The sequence below is a fragment of the Halichoerus grypus genome, chromosome 8 (genome assembly GCF_964656455.1).
Source record: "Halichoerus grypus chromosome 8, mHalGry1.hap1.1, whole genome shotgun sequence".
NCBI lineage: Eukaryota > Metazoa > Chordata > Mammalia > Carnivora > Phocidae > Halichoerus > Halichoerus grypus.
In genome coordinates, this window is record NC_135719.1 from 100,325,023 (window position 1) to 100,339,559 (window position 14,537).

A 14,537-nucleotide genomic window follows, 5' to 3' on the forward strand; every position below is an offset into this window, starting at 1 on the left:
ATACATATTGTGTAAGATGTGAATGGTTCATGAGTAACTAGGAGAGATGAAAATATAACGGAGTATGATTATCTTACCAGAAGTGTCCCAATCAAGTATAGTCAAATCCTGCTAGTATGAATTCCAACTTACAATGCTTTTTTTGTTGTTGAAATATATTCAAAGTGTAATATTGGCTTAGACCTGGAAAATTGGTTAGTATAGATAAGCTGTTGAATGTGGACTTCATTGTGCCCATAATAGTCTGTCTGTGATGCTATTACTATTTTAAGATGTCTCCATGTTACCAGATGTCTCCCCCCTTAATTTAGAGTCCTTTATTCACTGAAGGGTATTTGAACCAACCTCACAGTAGAGTTCTCCTTGCCTTACACCAGGCAGGGACTTCAGAGTTCATCTAATTCAAATTGCTTTTCTCTTTTCTCATCAGGTAGAAGTGAGGCCCACAAACAAGTGACTTATTCAAGTTTACTGGGAAATCTAGAACCAGAATCCAGGAACTAGATACAGTTATTTTCACTAAAAAATTACTCTTAATTGTGAACTTAGCTTCTTTGTGGTAGTATAAATTCTTAATTCTTCTGAGAGCAGATTTCATAGTTCTGCTGTTCAATAATTCTGTCAAAGTCAGAGAGAAGTATTGGCTCATGTGCAGTTACCGATTTATTTATCTCTCAGGCTCAAATTTACCCTTTAGTATCTTGCTTTGCTATAATGGACTGGATTTTTTGAACATTTCTCCCTACAGTGGGCATGATTTAAGCTTTGTCAGTAGAAGGAAGAAAGGGGCTTCTTTCTGGTTCCAGTGTGCTGTTCTGCTGCTTTTTGCTTACATGGTGTCAGCGATGCATGTGGGTGGGGACATTTGGTCCCTACCTGGGTGCCAGAAGCATGCAGTTCCTTAACTTCACATTGACCTGGGCTGATGACCACCTTGGAGCATCTCCCATGCAGATACCAATGTGCTCAAATTCTTTGTGTCCAACCACCAGACAGAATATTTTATAAATTAACATGCTGTGAGAGACTTAACCTAGAGGATTTCATTTATTTATGCTTCTGTGTATGGAGCTCTATCCATATTTAAGCTGCAGTAGCCTTCTTTATACTCTCATTGGTAGCACTTAACTATCAGCCCTATTGATTATTAATCCATCTTTGAGGCCACTTTTAAGACTCCTTTGGAGGTTACTTTAAGCCATACTAGCTTATCTTATGACCTGATGGAAAGAAATGGTATTAAGCAGGTACCTGGCAGCTGAGATACAATAAAGTAGACTAGGAGGGACACTGAAGGAGTTCCAACAGGACACAGGGAATATGGGGGCGGGGAAGGGGGTGAGGCCACAGTTTTTGGTGTTGTCTGTGCAATATCAAAATTATCTTTTTGTTTCCCATTATGGAATTTAAGTACCTTCTAACTCCTTAAAAACACTATCCATTAACATTAAACAGCATGGTATTATACCAAATATTGGCAACTTAAGTTATACAACAGTATTTCACTCTAAAATAATCCCTTCATTTGTTCCATCCTACGTCTAAAATCTTTGTGGCAGGAACAATTATGAACTCAGTCTAATATCTCATCAATATTCTTTTTAAATCTTGTGTTTCCATAAATTCTATAGTTATATAACTGCTGATTATTACTGACTAAATTCTTAAGAAACAAGAAAAATGTATTTTTTTTTTTAAAGATTTTATTTATTTATTTATTTATTTGACAGAGAGAGACACAGTGAGAGAGGGAACACAAGCAAGGGAAGTGAGAGAGGGAGAAGCAGGCTTCCCGCGGAGCAGGGAGCCCGACGCGGGGCTCGATCCCAGGACCCCGGGATCACGACCTGAGCCGAAGGCAGACGCTTAACGACTGAGCCACCCAGGTGCCCCGAAAAATGTATTTTTTACTAAAAGTTCTGATATTTTTTGAGGCAACAAGCTGAACCAGTAACAAAGTGCATATCTGTTTACTTTCTATGATCCAGTAATCAAACAAGAACCAAAATAGAAATATTATAAAAGCAAACCAAGTTTATTTGAACAGTCTAACTGGAGAGAAAGGGTAAGTCGATATATACTATAACCACAGGAAAAATATTCTATGTCAAATTTCAAAACAGAGTGGCAGAATAAGCTAAAAAAAGGTTTATTTCTAAAGGAGCTATCTGAAAGGAAAATAATGTTTACCGTGACATGGCATATTAACTTGACTCCTTACAATGGTAGATCAACTACTTGAATGTTTGTCTAATCCACTTTTTAATATTGAGACCAAATGTAAACTATGTCTGCATATGTAAATATGATGTAATGCAACAAAATTTGTTCTCTGATTCTACCTAATAAAATACTGAAAAAGCAATAAATTTATATAGGTTTCATAGATATGCCAATCACAAGTTTTAAGAAAAAAATCAGGAGAAAGAGTGTCAGATAGTTTCAACAACATGTAATTTAAACATTAGATCAATTCTGGCTTGTATACCAAGTGGTAACAAATGCTTTTCATGAATTCAGTAGCCAGCAGTAACAATCTACTTTTCATTCTCCCTCCCCTATCCCTTAAGGGTAGCAACATTTTCTTGGAAGCTTTTAAAAAATCTGTTTGGAACATGATTTTCTTAAAGTAAACAGACTTGGATGCTTAAGAGACTTACCTAGAATATTTTAATATTGCAAAACCCAGAAATTTACAAGTATCTATACAAGCAAAACAATTTTCCTTATACTTTAGTAAGCTGCAGCAATGAGGAATATTTACAGAATGATGTTTTACTTTGAATACAAACTCCTAAAACCTTTGAGAAGGAATCCACAATTTCATATGAAGGTACATTTTAAGGAAAATATGTGTATTCCAAAAGAAGATACAAAAATCTTCTTGATAAAAATCCTGGAAATATTTTCTCATTTTTACTCTGTAGAATCAGAGTTTGAAAAATAATAATCTTTCTCTTCTTCATCTAAAGACTCCATAGCATTAGTGAAAAGTTTTCCAATACCAGAGTTTTCTCCTAATTCTGTAAAGAGAAGTTTAATAAAAAAAGATTAATATACTTCTAAAAGCAATTTCAATGAAATTGAAAAGAACTGAGAAACTGAATAGTAGGTCTGCCCATCTGAGAGCAATTAATTTTAGTACCATGTTAATAAGAGACTATCTTGTAATAGATTAAGCTACAAAAGAAAAATTACCTTTGTTAAACAGGGTTTTTTTTCTTGATGTTGGAGTTTTTTCATCAGTTTCAACCTGCAAGAAAGTTCATGTTAATAGCTAAATAGTACCTCCTGTGAATTCTGCCTCAAACATAGACAAAAGAAGCATGCTTCATCCCAAGTATCTTGAACACATGCCTATAATGATACCTAATCACATTATAATTATCTGTGAAATGTCTAATTCTCTTTTAAGTTGAATTTATCTAGGGCAAGAGCACTTATTCAAAGTTGTTTCCCATTGCTGGAAAACATGACTATAAGAAAATATTACAAACTAATGCTGCAGAGGTGAAAGGAGAGTCTATGGGCCTCTGACAGTTGCCAAAATCTAAGTACTTATTCCAGTCCATTACACTAGCAAAATTTAAATTCTTGTCTAAAATGGTAATTTATATGACAAATTTTAAGTGTATAATATCTGCTTATTACATCAATGATTTTTAAACTTTTGGCCATGGCTGGCTACCTTTAAAAAATGAAAAGGAATAGAATAGAAAATATGACAGGGTATATCCACTGTACTAAGGGTAAATATAGTTCAAACTTTTGAGATACAAACTCATGTTCAGGTTGTGACATAAATGTATTGTTTCTTGTGAAGTGAGTCAAAAACACTATTCTATCATTTAGCTCTCAAAATCATTCAGTGGCATCAAACCAGTATCACGATTCCCATGTCAACGATAACCATACATGAATAAAATGAGATTAGAAAGCCCAAATAGCTTGTTTTATTATAAAGCTGGTATGGGGAGTCAGGTCTTGAAATCAGAATTTTTAACACTAACTCCTTTGCTCTTTCTATCCTCACACATTAGCTACAAAATATTAGTCTATGAAAAAAATAGGACTAAATCACAAGGATATTATAGTTTGGTAGACTGCTGCTGACATTATGACCCATTAAGAAAAACAGAAGTCCAGTAGTGGTTAGGATGATGTCAGAAATACAAAGAAATAAAAATTCTTAATAGGAAGGGTCCTTATGGATCTATATCCATGTGAACTTTTCATCACTGCGCAGAGAACAGACTGAGTGGATTAGAATCTTGCTACTACTCAGCAACATAGGCATTATCACCTGAAGCCTGTTAAAAATGCAGAAATCTCAAATCTACTGGATCAGAATCTGTTTAACAAGATCCCTAGGTGACTCCTATCCACATTCAAGTTTGTGAAACAATTGTCAAAACAATCCAACTTTTCACTGGCAAAATAGAGACTAGAAGCCAATGAAGTCTTTCTCACTATGTTGATTCCAGGTCCTTTGCAACAAACCAAAATTTCATTCTCCAGTCCCAGAAATGTGGGACTGGAGAAAGGGAAGCTAAGAATCACTGAGTCTGTCTACACCCTCAATTTTGGAGATTTCTTTTAAAGAATTTAGTCTCCAGGCTGATTTTAAGTATCTGCCATTTCCTGTGGATAAATGAAACCCACAGAGATTGGATGTGATTATGTAATCCCAATGTTTAGTTTAGAAACTCTCTGAGAAGAATTATACTCTAGCAAGTGTGCAATATAAATATTTCAACATGGGTGAGGGAGGAAGAGATTGCCATAATCTGGTCAGAAGGAATATACAATCAGGAGATAAGGTGGTCCTCCACTGTACCTCCATAAATTATTATTCTCTAAGATTAACTATTTACTTTTAGGGCAAGAACTTTTACATAACTTATAACTTCCACAATTTGCCATATATTATAGTTATTCAATAGATGTGATGAATAAATGAAGAATAAATAAACTTACTGTTTTTTTCTTGATATTGCCCCAGACAATGCCACCTTTACTTTTATGGGTTTTTTGCATACGAAAAACATATTTATCACAATCATTCCTGTTTGAATACAAAATTTTAAGTCAAAATTAACTACCATACTTCTATCCACAGCTTGAATAGCAATTGACAAAATTAATTTAAAATGTGTTTTGATCTTTAAAAAGTATTATTTTCTGGGAAAAAGTATATTTTCTGGGAAGTATATATATATATTTTTGGGGTAATAAAAAAACTGTTGGGACTACATCAAAATAAACAGCTTCTGCACAGGGAAGAAAACAATCAACAAAATTAAAAGGCAACCTATGGAATGGGAGAAGATATTTGCAAATGAAATAACTGGTAAAGGGTCAGTATCCAAAATAAAGAACTTACACAACTCAACACCCAAAAAAGAAATAATCCAATTAAAAAACAGGCAGAAGACATGAACAGACAGTTCCTCAAAGACATCCAGATGGCCAACAAACACATGAAAAGATGCTCAACATGACTGTCAGGGAAATACAAATCAAAAGTACATGAGATATCACCTCACACCTGTCAGAATGGCTAAAATCAACACAAACAATAGGTGTTGGTGGGGATGTGAAAAAGGGGAACCTTTGTGCACCGTTGCTGGGAATGCAAACTGGTGCGGCCACTGTGGAAAACAGTATGGAGGTTCCACAAGAACTCAGTCATAGAGGGGTGCCTGGGTGGCTCAGCCATTAAGCGTCTGCCTTCAGCTCGGGTCATGATCCCAGGCTCCTGGGATCGAGCCCGGCATCAGGCTCCCTGCTCAGAGGGAAGCCTGCTTCTCCCTCTCCCACTCCCCCTGCTTTTATTTCCTCTCTCCCTCTGTCAAATAAATAAATAAAATCTTAAAAAAAAAAAAAAGGTTAAAAATAGAGCTACCCTACAATCCAGCAATGACACTACTGGGTATTTACCCAAAGAATACAAAATTACTAATTCAAGGGGATCTTGCACTCCAATGTTTAGAGCAACATTATCTACAACAGCCTAATTATGGAAACAGCCCAAGTATCCATCAATTGATGAATAAAGAAGATGTGTGTGTGTGTGTGTATACACACACACACACACACACACACGAATATTACCCAGCCATAAAAAAGATTGAAATCTCTCCATTTGCTACACACATGGATGGAGCTAGAAAGTATGTTAAGCAAAATAAGTCAGAGAAAGACAAATACCATGTGATTTCACTCATATCTGGAATTTAGGAAACAAAACAGATCAACATGAGGGGGAAAAAAAAAGAGGCAAACCAGGAAACAGACTCTTAACTATAGAGAACAAACTGATGGTTACCAGAAGGGAGGTAGATGGGGCGGATGGGCTAAATGGGTGATGGGGATTAAGGAGTATACTTGTGATAAGCACTGGGTGTTGTATGGAACTGTTGAATCACTGTATTATACACCTGAAACTAATATGTCTGTAATGTTAACTAGAATTTAAAAACTTAAAAACAAGAACAAAAAAAGCATATTTGTCTTTTCCATTTTTAAAGAGACAATGGTGTACTGATGGACAAAATGCTTCAGCCTAACATTTTAAAGGAAACACTGAATAAGAATATTCTAGGAAATTACGGTTTTCCTTATTGTTCATTGTCCCATTTGTGCTCTTTACAATCACTGTCTTGCTGCCTGCCTCTCTTTTCCAAAATTCACTGAGACTTCTTGTCCCTGGACTCCCTTTTATGGACCTCTCACTCCTTTCTACTATTCACTTCCTTCCCTATCCAAATTGAATCTTACAGTTAACCACTTTAAGGATACACCTGGTGATGAAAACCCTCAATTTATAGCTTCCAACTAACTGTTGAGTCATTTCTTTTTAGCTTATTTTCCCCCCTCATTCTTAGCAAATAGGCTTGGCTCAACTTGCAGACACAAATTGAAGCCAAACAGAACGGCTGTTCCCATTTCCCCTACAGTTCCTAGTCCTGCTTATGACAGTAAATACCAGCTGAGCACCAATTCTAATTCTCTCTCCTGGCTTCAGGATCCTTTATGATCAATTATCCTTTCCTTTATGATAATTTGGAAGCAACCTTAAAGCTGACATGTAGAAATTTCTAAATGTGTGACTGTATTAAGATATTAATGTGAACCACACACAGTGCTGCAGAGCTAGTCAATAAGCCTGGCCAGCTGTTCAGGGTCAGCACCTCATGAGTCTGTTGTCCTGTACGAAAAAATCACTTCTGAAATGATAAAACTGTTTCATTATTTAAAATAAAAAGGAAGCCAATTATTAGAGCTGGTGAGTCAAGAGATAGTGTAGAGGCCTAGGAAACTCATTTTTTAAAAGTTTTAGGACATATATTCATGATACAAATGAGTCCACCATGTGTTCTATTCGGGGGGAAAAAAAAGATGTATTTCCATCATTGTAAAAGTGATATAAAAAACAAAACAAAACACCAAAACACCAAAACTCACTTCAATGTAATTCTACAACCTAGAGGGATAATGGCTGGTGATGTTTTTTAGTCAAGAAATTTCCTTTCTGAATACATGTTATGTAAATTGGAATATTGTTTATAATTTAATTTCTTAGCTTTTAAAATCTATTGTCAACTGAACATTATTCTTTGTTGGTAAAAATTCTGGAAGGCATGATTTTTAGTTGTTACATATTATTCTATTATATGGACAAATCTAATTTCTTAACTTTACTGGACATTTAGGTCATTTCAGTATTATGTTTCATGATGAACATCTTTGTTCATACAAATGTACATACATACTTGCCCAAATATATTTCCTTATAACTGACGAACAAAGTTCAAGGGCCAAACGGATGAACATTTTAAAGCTTTTGATGATTTGGCCAAAGTACTTACCAAAAACTTTGTCCAAAATTATACTCTCAATATACCTTCACCTGCAATGAATACTAAATCAAAAACAAACAAAAAATATCTTGTGGATTGCTGGGGAAAAATTATGTTTTTACCAAATAAATGCAAATTAAAATTTCACTAAGCTTCAGGAGAGGACTGAATACTTTTTTCTCAGGCGTTATTATCTGACCTCTGCCTCACACCCATGGTGATTACTCTTCATAAAATCAGCATTGTCCTGCTTGATTGCCAAATGGAATGGCTTATTTTCAGGCTTCATATTTATTACTTTACATCTTTTCTCTGTGTCATTCAATTGCTGGTCGCCCCTGATTTTTCTTAATTTTATTTGTATTTCAAGTAGTTCCTATATTCACATAGTTCAAAATTCAAAAAGTTTCCCTCTTATTCTCATCTCCAAGTGACCTTAGTTCCCTTTTTGTAAGGATCACTAATGTTTTCAGTTTCTTATATATTCTTTCAGATATATTTAATCAAAGAAAAGCAATTACATATATACGCACATATAACATATACAAGTACACACACAGCCCCTATTTACACAAATAATTCACTGCATCTAACTTTTTCACTTAATATATCTTGAACATTTTACCATAATAGTACATAAAGAATTCATTAATTTCTATGGCTACATAAGGTACCAGAATTTGATTAGCATTTGAGTTGCTTCCAGTCTTTTGCTATTATAAACAATACTCTAATAAGCTGTGCATTCACTATTTGAGAAGCAGGTCTGATAGGTCAAAGAGCATGTGTATTTACAATTTTGACAGATACTGAAAAATTGCTGCTTGCACAGACTGTACTAATTTACCTTCTCACTAGTAATGCATGAGAACGGCTTTCCATTCCTCTTAATTTGTAGGAGTGCTGCATTAGGAAAATTAGCCTTTTCCTTTGATGAGTTCCATATATTCTTTTGTCAGATCACTGTTTATCTTTTGATTGCTTATGGTAGTTGGTACGGGGTAAAACTACCTGGTTGACTTTACGATTCTTTTTGTTAGTGTCTTCTGAGTCTTGCATCATAGTTTGAAAAGACTTTCACTAATCAATGATTATCAAATAATCCTCCAAGGTTTCTTTAGGTATATTTTATAGTATAATTTGTTATGCAAAACTCTGATCCATTTGGAATTTATCCTGATGTAAAGTGTGAGCTGTGTCCTACACTACTGAACAATATCCCTACTTGTTCATCCCTGACTTCTAGGAGCTATTCTTTAATTTTTTTTTAAATAACTCTTCTCATTACTGACATCTACTACCCAACTCATGAAATGTTAAATGCTGATGCAGAGAATTACAGTATCATATGCATATTTACCTATTTATAGAGGCTAGCATGCCAGGACTGACATGCTGACACTGAGGAGTTTTTGCCAGTGGAAAGACAACTGATGATGGAGTTGTTGGATTTTTGTCCATACTTGGCAGAATATCATCCTCTTCTGCACTGTCCTGGAGACTTGGCAACTAGAAAACAAATATTTATTACCAGCCAGCAGACAACCCTAAAAATGGAATTTCTCATTATCACTAAATGTTTTTGGGTGGGCTAATAAGTTGTTTTCCTCCTTACAATTTTCCAACTGAGATAACTAAACATATTAGTGGTTACAAAACAGAGCCTTGGCCTTTAAAAAATTTTGGTTCTATTGTGTTAAACAGAGACAATGACGCCTATTTCTAAAAGTTGTGAAAAGACCAGGGGTCAGCAAATGTTTTCTGTAAAGTGTCAGATAGTATTTATTTTAGCCCTTGTGGTCCATACAGTCTCTGTCCCAAATATTCAACTCTGCTGTTGTAGCATGAAAGCAGACATAGCTAAGTAAACAATGAACATGTCTGCGTTCCAATAAAATTTTGTTTCTAAAAAATGTGGCCTGCCAGATGTGACCCATGGGTCATGGTTTGCTTACCTCTGTGTAAACAGAACAAAACAGAACTAATTCATTGATTATTATGCTTGGCACTTAAGAGGAACTCAAGCAATAATAAACTTTTCTGTATATACATTTCCAATAAACAGTTCAATCCTTCATTAAGATTTTACCTTCCTTTACATTAAAACCTTACAGAAACCTAAAATGATGGTAGAATTATATAAAGGATATAACCCCTAAAGGACCATGGTTGTTATGCAGGGAACATAGTAAGAGCCTCAGATGGCTCCCTTAAAATACCTCCCTTTATTATCTATGCAATAAATAATTACATAGGCTGGAAGACCCCAGATAATGATGTTACTAAATTCTTAAAGCATTGTGTAGCCTTTTAATATTGGAGATGATGTAACAATATTAAGAAGTAAATAAAAAAATTACCCCCGAAGTTCAGCTCACCAAAACAACTCTGAATTTTTACACTTCTATCAGTTGTCTGTATCTATCCATTTTTGCATTAATCTTAATACTCTTAATATTTACATTTATATTCTAGAAATAGTCTCAAATTTGCAATTAATATTTATATTGTATTTGACTGTTTATGAAGAATATCCTTATTGGATATATACATTGCTTCCAGTTTGCTGCTGTAAAGATAAACCTGCAATGAATAACTGTCAAGATTTTTGGCTTTGGGGCACCTGGGTGGCTCAGTCGATTGAGTGTCTGCCTTCGGCTTAGGTCATGATCTCAGGGTCCTGGGATGGAGCCCCGCGTTGGGCTCTCTGCTCAGTGTGGAGTCTGGCTCTCCCTCTCACGCTCTCTCTGTGCTCTCGCTCTCTCAAATAAATAAAATCTTAAAAAAAAAAAAAGATTTTTGGCTTCTTTTGAATTTCTTAGGATAAATTCCAATGAATACAATTAATTTAATGGTTCTTGAACATGGCCATGATGCTTTCCAAAATGTATGATTCATTTTACATCCACTGATGTATGGCTACATCAGTATCTCCACTGCTTTTGTTAGTGGATATTTTAACTTATTTTTACAAAAGATTCTGTAACTTAGAATATATACATATGGTTTACTTAGTTTTCCTTTGATTGTCAGCTAATATAACCACCTCCCTAAGTATTCACTCAGTCTTTTAAATTTTTTTCTTGCCCACTTTTTCCCTGCAATCTTGACAATTTTTTTTAAAGATTTTATTTATTTGAGAGAGAGAGCGAATGAGCATGAGCGGGGGGAGGGGCAGAAGGAGAGGGAGAAGCAGACGCCTCACTGAGCAGGAAGCCTGACACGGGGCTCGATCCCGGGACCCTGAGATCATGACCTGACCCAAAGTCAGATGCTTAACTGACTAAGCCACCCAGGCACTCCTTGACAAATTTTATTAATTCTAGTAACATCTGAATTAGTTCTTCATATTATAAACATTGGCTTTGTTTGTTGTAAATATTTTTTCCCAATCACTGAAGTTTTTAGTTATATGATTTTTCATAGTACAAAAATTCTTTTATACATTCAAATGTCAACTTTGTGCTGCCATTAAATCCCTCCACTGAATTTACTATACAGTAGGTAATAACTTTATAAGTTTGCCTCATTGCATATGAAATTTTAAATATATACATTTAGCCTATTTAAACATTTCTGGGTTTTCAGTTTGGCTCTACACCCATTACCTTTGGAACTCACTAATGGGTAGACTCTGGACACTGATGAGAAGAGCATGTACTGGCAGACTGCTTCCTACACTATACTTTGGGTCATGTCTGTGGAACTATCAATCCTTGGCCTAAATATTAGGGATGAACACTAACAATACATAAAAATGAAAGATGTAAAAGTCAATATAAAGAAAGCAATGATTTCATGCACTTAAGACTCTTACCAGTACTCTTTGATTCTGCAAAGGTGTTGTACTGAAAAAATCATCATGATCATCTTTTGGCAACTGTTCCAGAAAATCCCTCATTTGCTGCTTCCTTTTAAGAGTTCCCACTTTGGCAGTTATCTTAATAATTTGCTTCTTATCAGCATCACCTGTCTTGCCTTAGGAGTCAGCAAAACATTTGATAAGGATTTGGTCATTTATAGTAACTGCTCTAAAGTTAACAGACTTTGTAAAATCTAAATTATATATTTATATTAAGTAAACTCATCCTCTATTAATAAGTCTCCTATATAACAAAAGATTCTTTCTGTACTGGGATCTATGCAATATAATTAGCCCACACGATACTCATGAAGAAACTACATAAGATTAGCCAGGGTGAGATGGAAAAGGTCTTTACCCAGTAGGAAAGAAAGGTTACCTCCTACATTCCCCTTGCTGAATGTCTAATTTATTGATTTTATAAAAATATAAACCTTACTGAATTAGGACAAGGACAGGATATTCCCAAAGGTTAGTATAAGCTCTGTCATAAACCCTGAGCAGGAATGTGTACTCCTGGGGAATATGAAAACTAAATTTATTTTGAATTTTATTATGAATTTCTACCCAAGTGACCTCAAATTAAATTAGACTCTTAGAACAATAATCCAGATACTGAAATCTTTAGATCTAACTGCAGATTTCCTAGAACAAATTCAAAGCACAAGGCTGCTAAGGCTACTATTAATGGAATTAACTAGATAAGACTAAAAAATTAAACAGATGATCTTCAGAATTCTTTCTAGCTTTAAAATTTGGAGAAAACACCTATAAAACAATGATACATGGATAAATATATCTAGTGAGTGATTAGAAATCAATACTGAGAACTAGGCAAAAACAATTTACAAAGGTTACCATTTTGGCCTTTGGGATTGACTGTTTTTTTCTTAGTGACAGGTTTCTGGGATCCTTTTTCTCTGGGATCTTCCATGTATTTCCTCTGGCATTCTTCAGCAGATCGAGAACCTACAGCCATAGCTACATCTGACCAGAAACCAGATTTGTGCTTTGGAAGAGATGCAAAAGCACTATGGAAGACCAAAACCAGTTAAAGAACAAGAAATTCAAATCAATAAAAACAACCTCCTGAATACATACCACTAAATCAATGAGATTTATTGAGCTAAAGGAATTTTAACCAAAATCATTCTAGATAACTGGGAAGAAGATACTATTCCTTCCATTCAGTAACTTACTTGAGTGCTTAAAATATGAAGATGTAATTTTACATATCTGGTAGGTATCTTCTATTTTGTTCTATTCTATGAAACCTGAAATTCATCTCAGGTCTTTCAACATCTTTTTCCTAAGTCCAACTATCAGTGATTTGATCTGGGGGACTCTAGCATGACTAACTTTTCAACACTGTTGCTCAAATCTTAGCAGTGCTAAGTATATTGGAAAATGAGCTCTTAGTTATAAATTCTTATTAAAAAGTGTTATTCTTGCTCTCATTCTATCAATTTACAGAATGCAATATTTTACATATGATATTTGAGGGAAATGAAAATTGAAAGAGAAAAAAACTGTTAGTCAATATAAGGTAGTTAACCAAGTTAATAAACGAGTTATATTCTGAAAGTTTATTTGTAAATATTTAGAAACTGGTACACATATTTCTGCTTCTCTCCCTCCTCAAACAGATTTTACATATTGTGGTTAAGCTGACATTTCAGCCAGAAAAGATCTGCTTAACTCACCAATTAACCTATGCAGCATTATGCTGGTAAATTTTAAAAACCAGCTCTCTGGGGTTAAAAAGCCCTTATTTGTAGTGTTTGCCAATTTCCGTATTGTAAATACCTCTATCGTGGCTGATTTCAAGCTACCAATGTGATGTCCCTGAATGTGGAATAAGAAATGTGTGATAGGACACAATTACACAGAATTTCCACCATACAGATACAACTGATGTAAAGAACCTTAAGACTAGATAATAATAATAAAATGTAGTAAAATAATCAGGAAATGATGAGTTTAGGGTATTACTTAATAAATTTATCTAATTGTAAATCTATATGAATCAGCTCTTGTGAACAGGTACAAGTTGACTATAGAATACCACTCACTCCATTCATAAAAGGAAGACAAATACTTACAGGCATTAAACACTAATGAGTACTCTACTTTTTTGCATAATTAATCATTCTACAGGTGTTCTAAAGTGGAGAGCTAAAAGGATTTGGAGGTCAAGCTTCCCTATTTGTGTACATCGTTAATTTGCAAGTACAGAACTGCCAGAAGGACTATCTTTCATAATAAAAATACTTAATGCATTTAATAAGAAATTAGTCTGTAATTAACACATCTCTACTTTATCCCAGATAATTTTAAAAAGCAAGTATGTCACTGCAATTCTACTTAAAACTTGCTTTTATAGGTGACAGAGGGAGAAAAATACAACTTGCTTTTATAACTCACTAGCATAAAAACCAAAGTATTTAATATGACTTTTACATTGTTCTTGTCTCTCTAATCTCATCCTGTACTGTTCTGCCCTCATTTTCTGTACTCTGGTTATTTTGGCCTTCTCTCAGTATTTCTAAATATGTTTTCTTCCTGCTTCATTTAAAATGAACTTATGTAAATTTGCCTTAAATAATTTTTATTTGTCCTTCAGATCTTAGTTCAAGTATCTGCTTAAGCTAAGTCAGGTTTCCCTGTTATATTTTCATAAACCTCTTAGAGTGATTATTTGCTAACTAGGCTATAAGCATGATGAGGAGTATGTAACAGTGGGCTGCAACTAAGAATCACTTGAGGAGCTTACATCAAATGTACAACCAAGCAAGTAAGTTATTAAAATAAGC

General features: G+C 34.5%; 2 protein-coding genes across 4 annotated transcripts in view; one reads left to right on the forward strand and one right to left on the reverse strand.

Annotated features, from left to right (window-relative positions):
- FANCM (FA complementation group M) overlaps nt 1-14,537 on the forward strand; it is a 108,459-nt gene that overhangs the window by 64,904 nt on the left and 29,018 nt on the right. The window contains exon 24 of one of the 2 annotated variants that reach the window (XM_078053637.1): nt 12,619-12,707. The exons of the other annotated variant lie outside the window; for it this stretch is intronic. The gene's annotated coding sequence lies outside the window, so the exon portion shown is untranslated. Of the gene's footprint in view, nt 1-12,618; nt 12,708-14,537 lie in introns of those variants that run through there. 2 annotated transcript variants of the gene reach the window in all.
- Nucleotides 2,674-14,537, reverse strand: part of MIS18BP1 (MIS18 binding protein 1) — a 40,866-nt gene continuing 29,002 nt past the window's right edge. For both annotated transcript variants that reach the window (XM_036111472.2, XM_078053638.1), the window contains exons 10-15: nt 12,583-12,755; nt 11,680-11,840; nt 9,223-9,371; nt 4,978-5,065; nt 3,199-3,253; nt 2,674-3,023 (exon numbers count right to left, since the gene is read on the reverse strand). In XM_036111472.2, coding sequence (XP_035967365.1) covers nt 2,917-3,023; nt 3,199-3,253; nt 4,978-5,065; nt 9,223-9,371; nt 11,680-11,840; nt 12,583-12,755 — 733 coding nt within the window. In that variant the 3' untranslated portion in view covers nt 2,674-2,916. The remainder of the gene's footprint in view (nt 3,024-3,198; nt 3,254-4,977; nt 5,066-9,222; nt 9,372-11,679; nt 11,841-12,582; nt 12,756-14,537) is intronic.